This window comes from Lissotriton vulgaris, chromosome 5, assembly GCF_964263255.1.
Source record: "Lissotriton vulgaris chromosome 5, aLisVul1.2, whole genome shotgun sequence".
NCBI lineage: Eukaryota > Metazoa > Chordata > Amphibia > Caudata > Salamandridae > Lissotriton > Lissotriton vulgaris.
In genome coordinates, this window is record NC_141693.1 from 813567684 (window position 1) to 813585020 (window position 17337).

At 45.2% G+C, this 17337-nt stretch overlaps 1 protein-coding gene across 3 annotated transcripts in view; it reads left to right on the plus strand.

Annotated features, from left to right (window-relative positions):
• Window positions 1-17337, plus strand: part of FAM149B1 (family with sequence similarity 149 member B1) — a 641735-nt gene that overhangs the window by 552138 nt on the left and 72260 nt on the right. For all 3 annotated transcript variants that reach the window (XM_086922293.1, XM_086922291.1, XM_086922292.1), the window contains exon 12: window positions 4215-4287. In XM_086922293.1, coding sequence (XP_086778419.1) covers window positions 4215-4287 — 73 coding nt within the window. The remainder of the gene's footprint in view (window positions 1-4214; window positions 4288-17337) is intronic.

Sequence of the window (17337 nt, forward strand, 5' to 3'; positions counted from 1 at the left end):
ACCCTCAGAAAACATAAGGGGTCAGGATACGTCTCCCGTACCCCCTTATACCTAGTAATTTCATTAAATCGAAACACAAAATGGCGAATTCACGTTTCGCTAACAGTTTGCGACCCGGTTCGCGAACCGATAAAAGCTTCTACCGCGAAAAATCTAATTTTTATTATTTGCCCCACGGGACCCTTTAATAACCCCAACATCATTCCTAGGGGGTCAAGAGGGGTCTACCTTGCCCCCTTTCATTAAATTCCCCCTTCGTTTTTCTCCTCCTCTTGTCTCTCGATCCTACCGAGAGACAAGATGGCGGCCGCACCGGACTGTTTAGAATGTCGACAGACACCGGAGAGCCAATCAGCTTCGCTACGCAAAGCTCCGTTACGCGAAAAGTACGCGATCTGGAGTGCTATCTGGGACGCTGTCACAGATATATCTGTTTTTTTAAACGTTAATTTCTCAAAATCCACTGGAGCACATATATTGAGACCCAGCAAAGGCACATCGGGCTAACAGTCCCTATAAATTTGCCAAGTTTCGTGTAAATCCATTCAGCCGTTCGAGCTAAAAGTGAGGCCAAAGGCCCTATGGAAAAATGAATGGGAAAAACGCGTTTTGGGACCCCCCTTTTTTCTCGGCCCCCCCTTGACGGAACCCCCAGGGGCTGCTCAGACACAAAATGTGCCATTTTCCTGAAAATTTCAGCCGATTCCGTCCACAAACGCCAAAGTTATTAGACATAGAATTTTCAAAAGTTCCATAGAGAAAAAATCCTAACTATATATACCTACTGGCGACCGCCAGTAGGTAATATATATATATATGTAATGGAACAGCTGAAGAACTTATTGAGGTTCCTGTGACTTGCAGAGGGAACTTGCCTAGGGCTTAGAGGTAGTTGAAATATAAGACTGTTCTGGGGTTCAAGTAGGAATACTGTGCTGGCTTTTAAACTAAATCATAGCGAAGATGGTAACTTTCTGTGAAGAGGAAGTGTAAGGGTAGACTGCATTCAGTGTACAGTGACCAAATTCTGTTGACATTCTGTTTGTGATTCAGGGAGCTTATCTAGGACTTGTGTCATGCTGAATATATTTCTGCGCCTTTTGTGGTATCTGTTGTAAAACGTTATTAACATATCTCCTAACTGGTGCTTTAATTAACCCAGCTGCAGGATGGTGCACTGCAGGTCACACAGGATGGGGCACGCCTAGTTTGGCAATCCTACTATCAGCTTGAAGAGTTATTAGGAGGCCTTACAGCTACTTCCCAAACTCAAGGCTCTTGGAGGGGACGGGTTCCCACTGGAGTTCTATCAGACTTACTCTGTCCTGAGTGTGGTGAAATACGTGAAGTGAAAAATGGGTATCAAGTAAGCCTATGTATTTCTGAAATGGGTCCAAGATTTGGAGATAAGGAGTAGTGGTTATTTGTACATCTCTGAATATTTGGGTACCCATATGAGCATATGATTTAGAGAGTATTTTTCAAAATGCCTTCTTTCTTACATGCTGCCTTACATTTGGATAGCACAAATGCAGCAAAATCCAATTGATAATATCAAATATACTACTGTTCTATGCTGCAAATGACTTCCAATAAAAATTATAAATCACTGTTGTGGGTAAGCTTAGTGTCTGAGAGAGAAAACGGCCAAAAACCAACATGGACACATCACATTTTTCCACTAAAATATGACCCTTTCTTTGCAAAGTGGGTAGCTATGAATTTTGGGCCCTAGCTCAGCAGGCACCTAGGGAAATCAAGCAAAGTTGTACATTTATAAAAACTAGACACCTAGGGAAATCAAGGATGGGTTCACTTGTAATGCTGTCATCAGGTTGTTTCACCCAGAATCCCTTGCTAATATCTAACTTTGATTTGAAAAAAAAAACAATTTTCATCACATTTCTGTGATGGAAAGTTCTGGAACCTGTGGGAAGCCACAAACTTCCTTCAAACCAGCATTCCCCCAAGTCTCCCAATAAAATGATACTTCACTTGTGTGGGTAGGCCTAGTGCCCGCAACAGGAAACGTCCCAAAATGCAACATGGATGCATCACATTTTTTCACTCAAAACTGACCCAGTTATGGCTAAGTGTGGATTTTGGGCCCTAGCTCAGCCAACGCCTAGGGAAACCTAGCAAACCTACATGTTTTTTAAAACTAGACACTGAAGGAAATCCAGGATCTGGTCACTTGTGTGGCTCTCATCAAGCCTAGTGCCTGGGACAGGAAATGCCCCAAAACATAACTTCAGCTACATCACATTTTTACACTGAAAACTGACACTTTTCTTTCAGTGTGGGTGGCTGTAGATTTTGGTCCTAGTTCACGCGGCACCTAGGAAAACCTAGCAAACATGCACATTTAAAAAAACTAGACAAATGATGGAGTCAAGGTTGGTGTGCCTTGCATGGATTCCAACAATGCCACGTAAACCTCAAAATGTTCTTGAAATGACGCCTTATCCTTTCATTTCTATGATGGAACTCCCTGTATCCAAAGGAATCTACAAAATTCCTATCACCCAGTGTTACCCCAATTGTGGTGATAAAAACTCTGCACCACTTGTGTGGATGAGACTAGTGCCTGCAATAGGAACTGATCAAACGAAGGTAAATGGGAGCCCTTGCGAGGGGATTGTTATTGACTTTACTTTTTCATCCTTCCCTGACGTTAGCAACTCCCCATTATTTTATTAAAATATATATTCCTGCTATACCGTGGTTTTTCTGCCCCTGGGGTAACGTGGGGGCACACCTCCTGTCTGCCCCTGGGTGGGGGAGAAAAGATTGGTTTGTTCCTTTTGGGATCAGATTTGGCCAACGCCAGAGTGCAACACCTACACCACCAATTTACTTTTGCCCCAAAGACAAAGTGTTGCCCCATTTACTTGGTGTGACGGCATGGCCATGTCCATGCTGGACAGCCCCCACACCTACATTTTTATAAAACAAATTCCATTGTCTAGAGGGCTTTCGACACCAACTCTGGGGAGCAGATTGTGAGTAATTACCCCATCTGCCCTTCCGTGGGGCCAGGAAGACTGTTGCCCTATTTAGGGGGTGGCTCCCCTCACCCCTAAATCTTAATTTTTGTAAAAGCCCTGTTGCCTAGTGGCTTTTTTACCCCTCCCAGGGCAGATCGAGGGTGAGCTCACAGCCATATATATTTTTTAATTAGCTTTTCCTGGCATCTAGTGGGCTTTCTAAAATATAATATTGACTCGGGGGAGCACACGCCCTTGCCCAAGGGGCTACTCCCACTATCCCTGGTGGCTTGTGGGTGGATCGCTGTTTAGGGGATCGCTCTTCTGTGGCGATCCCCTAGCTGGACAGAAATACAGTTGGAAATTGTAGAATCGCTCAGAGGAGTCAGTGCTCATGGGGCTGAGATATGTCACTGAGCACTGATTCAATGGCAGTAAAATGAGCCCGTTGTCTCGTTTTGTTTTCACTTTTACTGCAATGGCACCCTGTGGCCTGCAAGCGATCGTCACTGCAGTAAATAAAAACAAAACAATTAGTCTGCTCGTTAACCTCTTCTCAAACAGCCTGATGAAAACAAAATGCACTCCCTCTGGTGCAGAGCACCAGAGAGGCCTTCATAACCCTCTCCAATATCGGCCAATGGCAGCCACCCACAAGGGGACGGTAGTGAGGCCGTCGACAATTGACTGATGGCCGCACTTAGGTTAAAGGTCAGTTATCTGATCGTCTCTCAAGAGTGCTTTGCTTCATAGTTTTCCTAAGTCACTACTTTAGCAATGAAGTAATGCTGAATCAGTAAAGCAGGCCTTTAATAAAGATTAGTAGCCAAGAATATTTGGGAGTGAGGGATTGGAAACTAAGAGATCATGTTTGGAGTTTGTCTACTTAACCTAAATTCACTTGTTTTTTTAAACTTTTTATCTACTCATTGACTGCTGATTCAGACCTGCATTTTTAATTCTGTGCCCCCTACTAATTGGCTAACTCCAAGTAAAAAACTTTGGCATGGAACATATGAAAAGGGGAAATAAACTGATGGCTAAGTGAAAATGGAAATTTTGAATTTGAACTGTATTGTATTGTACACATGTTCTACTTTAATTTTGCCATATGTCCATGAGACGAGAGAAAACATAGCATGAAAAATAATCCATAAAGTTGAAATGTTTGTATAATCCTGCATCTCTTTAAATGCATCTTAATAATGTATGTGTTGTACTTTTCAGCCCGATACTCATTTTCGCAGTATTATGGATCATTCCAGTCAGCGCCTCCTGAGAAGAGGATCTCCTGGCACGGGTAAACACAATTTTTCCTTTTATTGAGTTAGTTAAAGTATGCTCTATATTGATGGGAGTTATCTTAATCATTGCAAATTGAAGAATTGATGTACATAAAAGACATGTACATGCCGCTATCTAGATAATTCTCCCTAGTGTGAGGACCTTAGAATTCTAGAATCCTTTGTAGATTTATTGCAAATCAACTAAGCGTGGTCAAAACTAAGAGGTCTAGTTTCATGTGACAAATTATAAAAAGGCCGGCATGAAGAAGGGATGTCCCTCCTCCATAGCAATATAAAGTCCACTAGTGCTTGGTAGTGGTGCAGATGGTGTGGTATATGTGAAGGTATTAGCGGAGGTATTTGTGTCCTTCTCTACAATAATGTTGGGAGGTTTGCCACTTGGACGTTTTTTTACCGACATGACCAGTATTTTAATGCCCCAGTTGGTAGAATAATGAAAGAACATTACATAAAGCAAGTATTTTTTCCTCTTATCAGTGAATACTTAAAATAGCAAACATAAGAAGAAAGCACTTTAAAATGCCTTCTAGAGCTGCCTTAATAATCTGAGACTGATAGTTAAAGTAAAGAGAGGCAGAAAATCAGTGTTACAAAGGAATATGAACGATTTTATTTAATGTCCTGCTTAAGTATCATATCCAGGTCTTTTCAGAATCCCCAAACTTGAACAGTTTGCCAGACAAATTAACAAACTTGAACAAATGGTCAGAAGTTTCCTCTTGGAAGGTGGCAGCTCTAGCTCATTTTAGTTGTGTGATAATGGCTGGGGGGGGTGGGGGGGGGGGGGGATCCTCGAGCAGGAACCCCAATCCTTGTCAGGGTGAAGCATAAACAAACCCCAACCTAACCTGTGCTCCTACCTCTTGTAGCTAAGCACAGAGCAGTCAAGCTTAACTTACAGGCAATGTATGAAGTGTTTATGCAGCACTTCAAACAGTAACACAGTGGGAAAACACCACAAAAGGAGCTGACACCAGTTTAGAAACATATAGTAATTTCTAATTATTAAAACAAGTCCAAGATGACAACATTCCAATTAGTAGAACCAGAGTTATTCAGGTTCTAATATTTCAGCAAATATATCTCTAAAAAGCACCAAGCGCCAACCGTGGATATCTGGTCACACCAGAATGGGACAAAGTCACAAGTTCAAGCGACTGCGTTGGAGCGCGGGCAGGCTACAGGGAACCAGTTAGGCATGCTGAAGAAGATTACCTTAAAGTCCTGATTGCACAGCTTTGCGAGGCCCCTGCTGATGATGTATAGCACAGCTCAGGAGATGCACCGGTTCTGGGGAGTGCTGAGCTGCTCTGCAAGGTTCTGCGTTGTTGTTGAGGATCCCATTGACAAGGGCTTGCAGTGCAAAGTCCGGTGTCGGGGATACATTGTGCAGTCAAGGCGATGGGTCGGTTGCAAGGAGCAGTGAGGTTGGGATGCGAGAACCTGCGTTGTAATCGTCAAGGCTGCCATCGACAAGAGTTTTGTGATGCGAAGGCCTGCTTCGGAAACTTTTTTCACATGTGGTGGTTCCGATGTGGGCTGTGAGATCGATGAGGAGTTCTTTGTGTTTGTGAGAGCCCTTGCAGCACAGGTAATGTGTCAGTTCTGCTCGTGTTTGGCCCACAAAGCAACGGGAATGAGTCAGTTCTGCTGGATACACAGATTGGATGGCAGAGCACCTTCAGGCCCACTTCCAACTGTCCAGGACTGGGCCAGTTAGCAGAGTTTGACTCAAAATTGAAAAGTTCAGGTGCTGGGTTTAAGGGTGTTGGAGCCTTCTGTCCCTGAGGCTTTAGCATGGACGCCAATTAACCAGCCCATGGAGTCACTGTGGGGTTCTGGGTTCCACAGATGCAGGTCCAGTCCTTCTCACCCAGGCGGTGTGCACCTGTTTCAACGCATTTTTTACAACGCACTACTTTTACAACGCATCCATTACAACGCGGATACTGTTACAACTCATGTTTTTACAACGCATTTTTTTACAACGCAGGTACCTTTACAACGCATACCATTACAACGTAAGTATTGGTAAGTATATAGTTATTTTTTAATTGTTATATGTTTGGGGTAAAGGAGTATTTTTAGGGGTTAGGGTCAGTTTAGGGTTTTTGGGTAAAGGGGTATTTTTAGGGTTCAGGGTCAGTTTTCAGTTTTTGGGTAAAGGGGTATTTTTAGGGTTCAGGGTCAGTTTTCAGTTTTTGGGTAAAGGGGTATTTTTAGGGTTCAGGGTCAGTTTTTAGTTTTTGGGTAAAGGGGTATTTTTAGGGTTCAGGGTCAGTTTTTAGTTTTTGGGTAAAGGGGTATTTTTAGGGTTCAGGGTCAGTTTTTAGTTTTTGGGTAGAGGGGTATTTTAAGGGTTCAGGGTCAGTTTTCAGTTTTTGGGTAAAGGGGTATTTTTAGGGTTCAGGGTCAGTTTTCAGTTTTTGGGTAAAGGGGTATTTTTAGGGTTCAGGGTCAGTTTTCAGTTTTTGGGTAAAGGGGTATTTTTAGGGTTCAGGGTCAGTTTTCAGTTTTTGGGTAAAGGGGTATTTTTAGGGTTCAGGGTCAGTTTTTAGTTTTTGGGTAAAGGGGTATTTTTAGGGTTAAGGGTCAGTTTTCAGTTTTTGGGTAAAGGGGTATTTTTAGGGTTCAGGGTCAGTTTTTAGTTTTTGGGTAAAGGGGTATTTTTAGGGTTCAGGGTCAGTTTTCAGTTTTTGGGTAAAGGGGTATTTTTAGGGTTCAGGGTCAGTTTTCAGCTTTTGGGGTACAGGGTAAAAAAAATTAAATTTAATTTTAAATTAAATTATTTAATAGTAAATAAATTAAATTAAATTACATTGCATTTTTTGGGGGGTTGAGGGTCAGTTTTGAGTTTTTGGGGTACAGGGGTACATGGTAAAAATAATGTTATATTTTTTATTAATTTACAATAATTAATTTAAATTATATTTCATAAAATTAATTTAATTTATTTTTGGGGTTTAGGGTCAGTTTTCAGTTTCTGGGGTACAGGGGTACATGGTAAAAATAAAGTAATATTAATTTAAATTTAAAATAATAAACGGAAATTACATTATTTAATATTACATTTAATTATATTTTTAAAATTAAGTTACTATTATTTTATTAATATTAACATATACTTACCTATACTTACGTTGTAATGGTATGCGTTGTAAAGGTACCTGCGTTGTAAAAAAATGCGTTGTGAATACATGCGTTGTTACAGTATCCGCGTTGTAAAAACCGCGTTGTAACAGTATGCGGAGTAATAGTCCGCGTTGTAACATCATATATCCCACCCAGGCAAGAGGGAATTAGGTTGGCACAGCATGACAGCATTCCTTCTGGTCAGCAGTCCAGCAGGGTGGCCGTCCTTTCTGCAACACAGCAGTCCTGCTTCCTGGCAAAGTATGCACATGTTCAGAAGTGTACCAAAGAATTGGTACACGAGGTCCAATTTGTATACCTGGGCCTTCCTTTGAAGTGGGCAAAGCTTCTGGAAGTTTCCCCTTGAAGTCCGCAGGCGCCCTGTCTACCCTGTCCTGGCGCCAGACTAACAATGGGGGTATGCAGACCTGTGTGTGGAGGCAGGACACAGCCTATTCAAGTGCCCAGCTCGGCCCTTCCATCTTGCCATTGATTGCCCATCCAGGCACACCTAAGCTCTTTATTGTGCGTGACTGTCTAAGCGGAATAGTCAAAGCTTATCTGTCAGCTACTCCCAGTCATGTGACCCTGAAACAGACTGCAGGCACTAATAAGCTAAGGCATGAAAAAGTCAACTTACTGAGCTTTTTCAAAATTGTAATTTAAAATTTGATTTCGCCATGAGAGTGGATTTTTCAGTACAATGCCAAAGACACACAACATGAAGTGGTTACCTGCTTCCATTTGGAAATTTTCACTTTTTTAGTATAACTCTGATTTTAGCCTATAGGTGAGGTAGTCCTTGCAGTGGTGGAAAACTAATTTAAGAGTTTTTTTACAACCAGGTTATGTGAAACTAAGAAGTACATGCCCCACTTTTTCAATACACTGCACCCTGTGCTCTGGGTTCTCAAAGGCCTACCCTAAGGGTGACTTGCATGTATTTAATTAAAAAAGGGAGGTTTAGACCTGGAAAAAGGTTTATTTTGCCAGATGATCAAAATGGTAGTTTAAAACTCCCACACAGGCTGCAATGGCAGCCTTGAGACATGTTTAAAGGGATACTTAAACGGGTGGCACAATCAGTGCTGCAGGCTTACTAGTAGCTTTTAATTTACAGGCCCGGGGCACACGTAGTTCCACTTTATTAGGGACGTACAAGTAAATTAAATATGCCAATTGGGTATGCACCATTTCTACCAAGTTTTAGGGAGAGAGCACAAGCACTTTAGCACTGGTTAGCAGAGGTATGGTGCACAGAGTTCTAAAGTCAGCAAAACAGGGGGTTAAAGGCAAAAAGGGGGAAAACTGTGGTAAGGATGCCAGGTGTAACACATGACATGTTGCACAAATATATGACATTCTGTTTGCAGTGTATAAAGACTTAAATTTGAGAGAGTGTGATGTTTCAGTTTTTATCTTAAATCCATATGTTGACTAAAGTTATTTTTTCATTTTTAGATTAATTTACAAAATGGCTGTTGTTGATCATTACGATCTGTGGGATTAGTGTCACCTTGTGAACAGTAGTGGCAAGTGTGCTAACTCTACATGTAAATAGCCTCTTATTATTCACAGCTGAGTTGCTCTGTTATCCTAATATGTGGGAAGATTACAAAACATGGAAATTAATATGTTTCAGAATGGTTGTGAGCAGCCTCACTTGCGACACGGACGGCAGGGTGGGAATTAGCATAACGGACGCTCAACTTTTTCAGTTGTGGCCTCCCAGGCAGGATGCAGCTAGTTGCTCCGCTTCGGCAGTTGAAGGCTGGGGGTTGATTTGATGTAGGTTTTCGTCGTCAGCAGTTTCTGTCTCTTGGCCTGGTCAGGGTTTTTGCTTCATCTGGATTGATGATTCTTCTTCTGTGACAGCAGTGCAATGGTATCACCAGTTCTTGGGGCACATGATCAGAGGTGCTGGACGACACAATGTTGCTTTCAGTTGACCCTCTTGGTACAGATCCCAATTGGAAATGTTTGGGGAGAACAGGAGACTCCTGCCGACAAGGGTCGACTCCTGGCTTTTCGCCAGTAGATTGATGATATCCCCTCACCTCTGGGAGACTGTCTGTCATGTAGACAACAGCTCTGGCCACCCAGCTGCTCAATGAGTACTGTGCAGAGCACTCCCTTCTCTCAGGCCACCCAGCCGCTCTTTGCGTACTGTGCAGAGCACTCCCTTCATTATTCAAGAAGAATTTGGAAGCTCTCCACAGACAGAAAAAAGATTGGTCAAGTCAAACCCAAAACTTGAACAGTAGCACTATGTTAGTAATGAAGCCCATTTGGATCAGCCTTCTTGGTCACAGAACAGATTCTGAACTTCATGTTGCCATTAACAAGCCTGAGTCTCTGCACACTTCCTGAATTAGCATGGCTGCAGGACCAAGCTAAAGGTCAGGATACCACTTTCACATGCAGTCAGGCACTTTAGGCAGGGGTACACACCCATATATCAAGCAAGGAACATTCCCATTCCAACTGGAATTGCCTTAGGGTGTGAATTAGATCTTGGCAGGACTCCCATCGTCCCTCCGCGGCATAGTATAATCATAGATTCTTCCCCTTAAAATACTCTCCAGGTGCCAGGCTGGATCTAGAAACCTTTTCCAGCAATGGTCCTGTATGCCCCAAGGTGGCATTGTGCTGCTCCGCCTCTGAGTGGAGTGGAGCTGTATATAAATGGCACGCCTGCACACTGACGTCTGTTCGTTTGATTGTGCACCCTCCGAATGTCCCCTCTTAAAACTACAGGTTTAAAACAATGGAGTGACTGCAGAAAACAGATGTCGGTCACAGATCCGCAAGAGACTTGTCCCTGATGTTTTTGCTCTGGACTGCAAAGTGGGAATCTGGAGGGTTCAACATGACTATGCCCCACCACTTCTTCTTGCTGAACAAAATCCCATCACGCCCAAACACCTTTCAAAGGTGCTATTGAGATGGTTCCAGACTCAGAGCAGCACAGCATCCCCTAAAGGCAAATGGCAGGATTGCTGGAAAAGTTTCAAGGTCCGGTGTGCCACCTGTGGCGTATTCTAGGGCAAGGAATCTGCGGTTAGGTATAGTAGCCACCAGAAAGAGTGTTAAACAAAGGTAAGTAATTTTTTTATCAGTAAAAATTAAATGCATTGCTTAAAATAGGAAGGCCGTCAGTGGCCTAGAAGACTACTATTTCCATTAACTGTCCAGATAAGTTTTGCTAAGTAAAACTTTGTGTCTCAATAGGTAAGGGGTTGATGTACATGTGATAATGGTGATATTTGTATGGGTTGCAATATAACTGCTGTGTGCAAAAATCAATACTCCTGTTTTACAACAACTTATTTGGGATCTGTAAGCTGTTCTTGTGACCTTTGTAAGGGAACCATGCCATACCATAAGCTCATATGGCAGCGGTTCCCAAACTGTGTGCCGTGGCTTCCTGGGGAGCCGTCAAACCTAGCCAGGGGAGCAGCGCACCAGGCACTTTAATGCATTTAATGCTGAATGGGCTGTTGGCTTTAGTTAAACTAATTAGACTTAACCGCATCCGCGCTCAGAGAATTCTGCTCGCATGCTCAGATTTTCAAAATCCCATGCTTAATGACGAGCTGGGCTCTGCATCAGCGTGCGAGGAGGCTACGCCATGACGAGCCCAGCTCGTCATGAGCGTGGAAGGGGTTAAACACATGATGTTGATGATTTGTAAGTAACATGCCTAAAGTTGTAAATGTAGTACTTAATTGATGGCATGTCGAGGGAGATGGCCTCCATATTTCACTGGATATCTATGTTCCAACACTAACAAAGTAAGCAGAAGATGCCTGATTTATTTTGTTAGACTCGTTAATAGTTTTGTTTTTTTCCAATACAATTTTCACCAATGCAAGTTATCAGGAAAGTACAGTTGTCCTGTCAATTAAACACACTAAGTATTATTAAGTATTGACATTTGTACTTGAATCATAGGTACTTCCAGTACACATTTCATTCAGTACACACACACTTGTAGACAGGCCTCCTCTCTCCTGGAGCACAGGGAAGTAAAACACCATATATGGCATAATCCCAACATTTGGAAGCAAGAAAGAGGGATGTTTAAAAAAAAGGAATTTATTTTACTTGCATTGATTTGGATGCAATTTTAGGTAGGAGACAGCAAAAATAAAGCTGTATGTGGTTTACAAAATCGTGAGGTACCCTGCTGGGCCCTTTTGACATGGGTAGAAATGGAAGTGTATGAAAATATTCTTCAAGCGCAGAAACACTTTGGCAATGGGGCCTACATGCACAGGGGTGCTATCTAGCACTGTAAGTGGGATAAAAAAAATTGAGAGCGTATTCTTAAAAAGGCTTGGGCAAAGATGTGTAACTAGGAGTATTTTATAAGAGGCGCTGCCTTAGTATTACGAAACACCCTGTGTATATGGTTATAATACCTTCATCTGCTTCATCCCAGTCACTTTCAGGAAGAAAAGTGCAAGTACACCCGAGGCCAGGCTTACACCACCCCACCGTCCCCCAAAAAATAACAGCGGGGAGCTATTGGCAATGGCCAATGGGTCAAGGGAGCGGCAGGTCAAAAAAGTTTGGGAACCACTGCCATATGGCATTAGTGCCTTTAATTCTTCATAGAGAAAGAGCTCCCTCATTTGGGTTCTCTTGCCCTGGATTTCTATCATAAAGCCTTCGCTTCATGGTTATATTTAAATGTGTTAAATTCTACCAGACTGTCTAACTCAGTTTTATGTTGTGCAAACTTGAAAGGCATTGAGGACCAAAATATTCCAGAGAGATTTTCAGTATTTTCCAAAGAGTAGCAAATCCAAAATCTTCAAAAACAACCCTTGTGCCTTCTTACATCATTGAAAGGACACCGTGCCTTTTTTCAGTTAAAATCTGAAACATTCAATAAGACTTTGGTGATAACACCATTACTTCCTCTTTTCCTCTGATTTTCCCACCTTCTATAGAAGTAGTGCTCATGGCATTCAAACCTTTGTAAGACGTTGAGTAATTGAGTCTCTCTATAAAGAATAAAGCTTCAAACATTCCTGCAGAACTACTGCACTGTGGCATGCATGAAACAACTTTTCATAACTGTTGTCCTGGTCCTCACTTATGTGACTAAAGTATTGCTTTTCAGAAGGTTTCCTCCCCAAGCCACACAATCAAGCTAGTATTACACCACTTTTAAAGACTGTGCCAGGCGCCTCACAGAATATGGCACTTACTTTTCTTCACAGTTTCTAATCAAGACACTATTTCAATTCATTTTGAAAATAAAAAAGCTATTCAGTATTATACGTACCAATGCATTGACGAAACCCAAAACATCAATACAATTCATAAGAAAAGTCATAAATGAGTGCAAAATCACATTTGAAGTAGAAAAGTGCCTCTGTTTCCCAGAAATAGTCCTTTTTTGACCCAGGCATCAGGTACATCTAAAAAGTGATGTCCTTCCACCCATACCCAATACCACTTTCTCATCCCTCTTTTCTGTGACCCAAAACGCGGGTCTCCAACCCCCCACCAAGTAGGCACCTCTGTGACTTCCACGTCCTTTGCAAAAGTGCCTCCACACCAGTACTTAATTTGTAAAAGAAATAAATCCCTGGACTGTTGTCAGTATTCCATTGCAGCTTCCACCACACATTGCCTCTGCTATGCTGCCAATGAGAGTAACAACACAACTACTAACCAACACACTCCTGAAGCAGTGACAATTTGGACTATTTCAGGCCTCCCATATCTTTGAGAATGGCTAGGGTGGCAGGTAATAGTCATTTTAATGTATATTGAATTAATAAATAACTGTTGTGGCCATCTCTAAATTAGTTAGAGAGCTCCACCTTATTGCAGAGTGTCACAATCACTGGTGTTCACAATTAATTGCCAGTGCTGAGCACCGTAAACCACGGACTCAAATTAAGCACTGCTCCACACCCTTCACTGTTCAAGTGTGGTGACCCAGTACAATGCCCCCAGCCTCACCACTCCCCCACAATCCATACCAAAATAGAACAGTGCTACCTACCTCAAAGTACTATGCCTTATACCATAAAAAAAATCCCTTCCTCCCCACCTTCCTTCTCTGTCAGAGACCCAAGAAAAAAAGGTTTTAAAGCACTGAAAGCCATTGAATAACATTCAGATCTAAATTAATTGTTGTCTCCTTGTATCTTCAAAGCATTTCAAACAATTAGATATCATTAAATATATTTAGGCTATCCTGTTTTAGGTTTAAACGTAAAATAACTGATAAAACTCCACCGAAAGTGAAATAGCCCTTATCAGTGTAAACACATAAACACTGAAAAACACCTGCACAACAACAAACTAAATGACATTCAAAGAAAAGAAAAGGAGAGTGAAAGTCATTTTTATTTCTTCCTGAAGGGGCCTACAATATAACATTGTTATACAAGGTAGCAGCAAGAAAGACTGGACTAACATTCTGCTTGAGTTTTGCTGCTTGGGATGTCACTAAAATATAGTTTCTTTGTTTTGCTTTTTCATTTTTGTGGTCTTTGATCTAAAGATGCAGGGTTTAGAAGCATGTGTTTGGTCTTATTTGACGATTTTATAAACGAGACTTTGGAAATATCAAAATCCTATTTGATCTTTTGGCTACGTTCGATTCTTTCACAAAATGGCTGGTTTCATAAGAATATTTCCCAATACGTACGTTCACATTTACCCACAGAGAATGGGTGAAACCCTTTGATACATCAGCTCTCTTTTGTAGTGAGTCAGTATTGTTAGTGGCTGAGTTGCCAAACATCCTAGGCTTTAAACAATCAATGCTAGTTGTATGACAGGTATATGTGAAAACAGTGCTGTTAATAAGCATCTGGGATAGTGGTGAAACCAGTCTTCTGGAAAACATGTAATGCAGTATCAATTGGAATGCTTTTGCAAAAAAGTTCATACCAAGTTCAACAAAGATAGGAGTGTTGTTTGTATTTGCGGTTATTCAGCTACTTATATGAAAACATTTTGTGATGAAATGTAAAAAAACGATACCTGAGCTGGAGTGTCATCCTGTAAGAAATACTTGCCACTTGTTGGTATGCAGAAAGCATCTTTAAAAGTTAATGTAGGGGGGAGTGGCCTAGATGGCGGGCTGAGAGGTCGCACTTGCCGAGAGCTCCCGGGCCCCTGAAACCCTGCACCGCTCGCAACCGCTGATTCCCCCCCGGATCAAGCAGTGACTGAGCCTGGAGACCCCGGTGGTGGTGTGGAGTGATCGTTGAGCCTTGATTGCCCCGCCGGAGGTGTGATTCTGACCGAGATAGCCTGGGGCGGAGCCCGCTGGGCGGCCTGTGTGCGATCCGGAGGCCGCGAGACCTCCAGGCTTGGGGTCTCGACGGTGTGCTCTGCTGCCTGTGAGTGACCCGCTGGAGTGCCTGCACCGCGGTGCCCGAGTGGGTGCCGAAGGGGACTTCGCCAGCGGAGCGGAGCCGACCGGAGGAGGTCGACGAGAGCGGAGCTGAACGGAGGAGGTCGACGGAAGCGGAGCCGGCATCCGGCTGCTACGCAAGTCCGGGGCTTGAGAGTACTCGCCTCGTGCGGCCGTTCCGGCCCAACCCTGGTTGTGGAGGAGTGGTGTTGCGCCCCCGGAGCAGATATTCACCTAGGAGTGCCGGCCCCGGCTGCCTACACCCCGCGAGCCTGCCCTCCGGCTGTGTTTCTCGCCACTGGACTCGCGACGGGGGTAGGCCTCACTCCCTGGGCGTTGGCCCATTGACTGTAACGGGCGGCCATTTTGTGAACTCCGGCCCGGCTGCCCGGCCTTGCTCGGGGTCTCTGTGTGGCGGTGCTTCCTGGCCGGTGTATAGCTGCCCTGGCCCTGGTGACCTCTTCGCCGAGCGACGGCCGTTGTTGACTCCCGTGCCGCCAGGATGTCGAACGCTAGGGGACAAAGGAGGGGCGATCGGACTTTGCCGGACATGTTGGGGCGCGGTGCCCTACGCAGCGGAGGGAGCCAAACCGCCACGACCTCCCCGGCCCCTTCCAGGGGCGCTGATGGCGGAGAGCCCCCGGTGACACGATCGTTCCTTGAGTCGCTGTTCAGCTCCTTGCGGGAAGATTTTCAGACTTTGAAGCAGGAGGTGGCCGGGGAGGTCCGCGAGGTACGGAGAGAGATGGACTCCCTGGGGGAGCGGGTCAACACAGTGGAGGAAGCTGGTCACTCCAGGGACTAGGAGATCACCCACCTGCAGCAAGAGGTCCTGCGGCTGCGGGAGCAACAGATCGAGCTGCAGGCCCACGCCGAGGACCTCGAAAATCGGTCCAGGCGGAATAACATCAGGGTCCGAGGCGTCCCGTCCGGCGAGGAGGGTGAAGACGTGACCGCATACCTGGAGGCCCTCTTCCGTGCTATTTTAGGGGAGTCAGAAGACTTTCAGGTTCGCATCGACAGGGCGCACCGGGTGGGCCGCCCCCGCAGGGCTACAGCGCCCCCCCCGGACATCCTGGCCTTCCTGCCGGACTTCCCCCTGAAGGAGCGGATCCTCCGCGAGGCGCGGCGGCAGCAGCCTTTCCGATTCCGAGACCACCCGGTGGCCCTCTATCAGGATTTATCTACGGTCACACTGCAGAAGAGAAAATCCTTTAAAATCGCCACGGATTTCCTCCGGGAGCAGGGGACACAGTACTCTTGGGGGCACCCTTTCCGCCTGATTTTTCGGTGGAACGGAACATTGCACCAGCTCCGGTCCCTCCAGGATGTCTGCGCGGTATTGGGCATCACAGCATCGGATACAGACACCCCGGCGCCGCGCTGCAGACGAAGCACTCGGGACGGTTGGCAGCAGGCTGGGGAGAGGCGCTCCCCGCCGCCGGAGCGACCGGACTCGCCCACGATTCGGGCGGACATGTCGGCCGCCATCCAGGAGGCCTCCAGAGCGACGGCGACCGGTGAAGTGGCCCTGACGGCCTGAACTTACTCCGGGGGGAGTCTGCACTAGCCTTTTCTTATTGCAGGTGCTGGGGTTCTGGGGGTGGGTGGGGCAGGATGGCGAGTGCAGGTGGTGGTGGCTGGACATCCACTAGACTGACTTTCCACGGCCTTGTCCGATAAGGACCGGACTGGGACAATGACTTCTTTGCATGGTTTGAGAAGCGGGAGCGGGAATGGGAATTGCAGGGGGGTGTTTTGAGTTTGGGGGTTTGCAAGGGGGCTGGGAGTTGGGAGTGGTGTGGGGTTGGGTGTGTGAAGTTCCAAGGGGAGGGGGGGGGTTCCTCTAGTTGTGGGGTTTTGGGGTTCGGGGACTGTACTGTGCCGTAGGGATGTCTGTGTTTGCTGTGCGCTGAGGTTTCGTGAGGTTGCCTCCATGTTCGCTTGCTGGGCCTTGCCCACCTATGTGCGTTTCAATGATTCCCCTCCTTGATGGCTCTTAAAGTTATCACTCTGAATGTGAAAGGGCTGAATAATCCGGTTAAAAGGCGGGCGGTATTGTCTCTGTTGGAGAACTCCCAGGCTGATATCTGCCTGCTACAAGAGACCCATCTGCTGGCCAAAGACTGTCCCAGAATGCGTACCCCCAAGTTCCCCACGCAGCTTTTCTCCTCCAGCGCTTCCAAAATGGCAGGGGTGGCGCTTCTGTTCTCCAGGGGGTTCAGGGGGGAGATCTTACACAAAGTGGCGGAACAGAAAGGGAGGCTCTTGGCATACAGGATTAGGGTGGGAGGCTTGGTGCTGACTGTAGGCTCTATTTACGGCCCCAATGATCGCCAGGATCAATTCTTGCACAGGGCACTGGAAGACGTGGCGTCCACCTCTGATAGGCACATAGTGTTGGGGGGAGATCTGAATCTGGTTTTCGACGCGGCTCTGGACAGGTCTGTGCAACGGCGCCACCAGTTGGGAGAGCTTTCGGGCTCGGTTCGCACCCGACTTGAGGAGCTGGACTTGCATG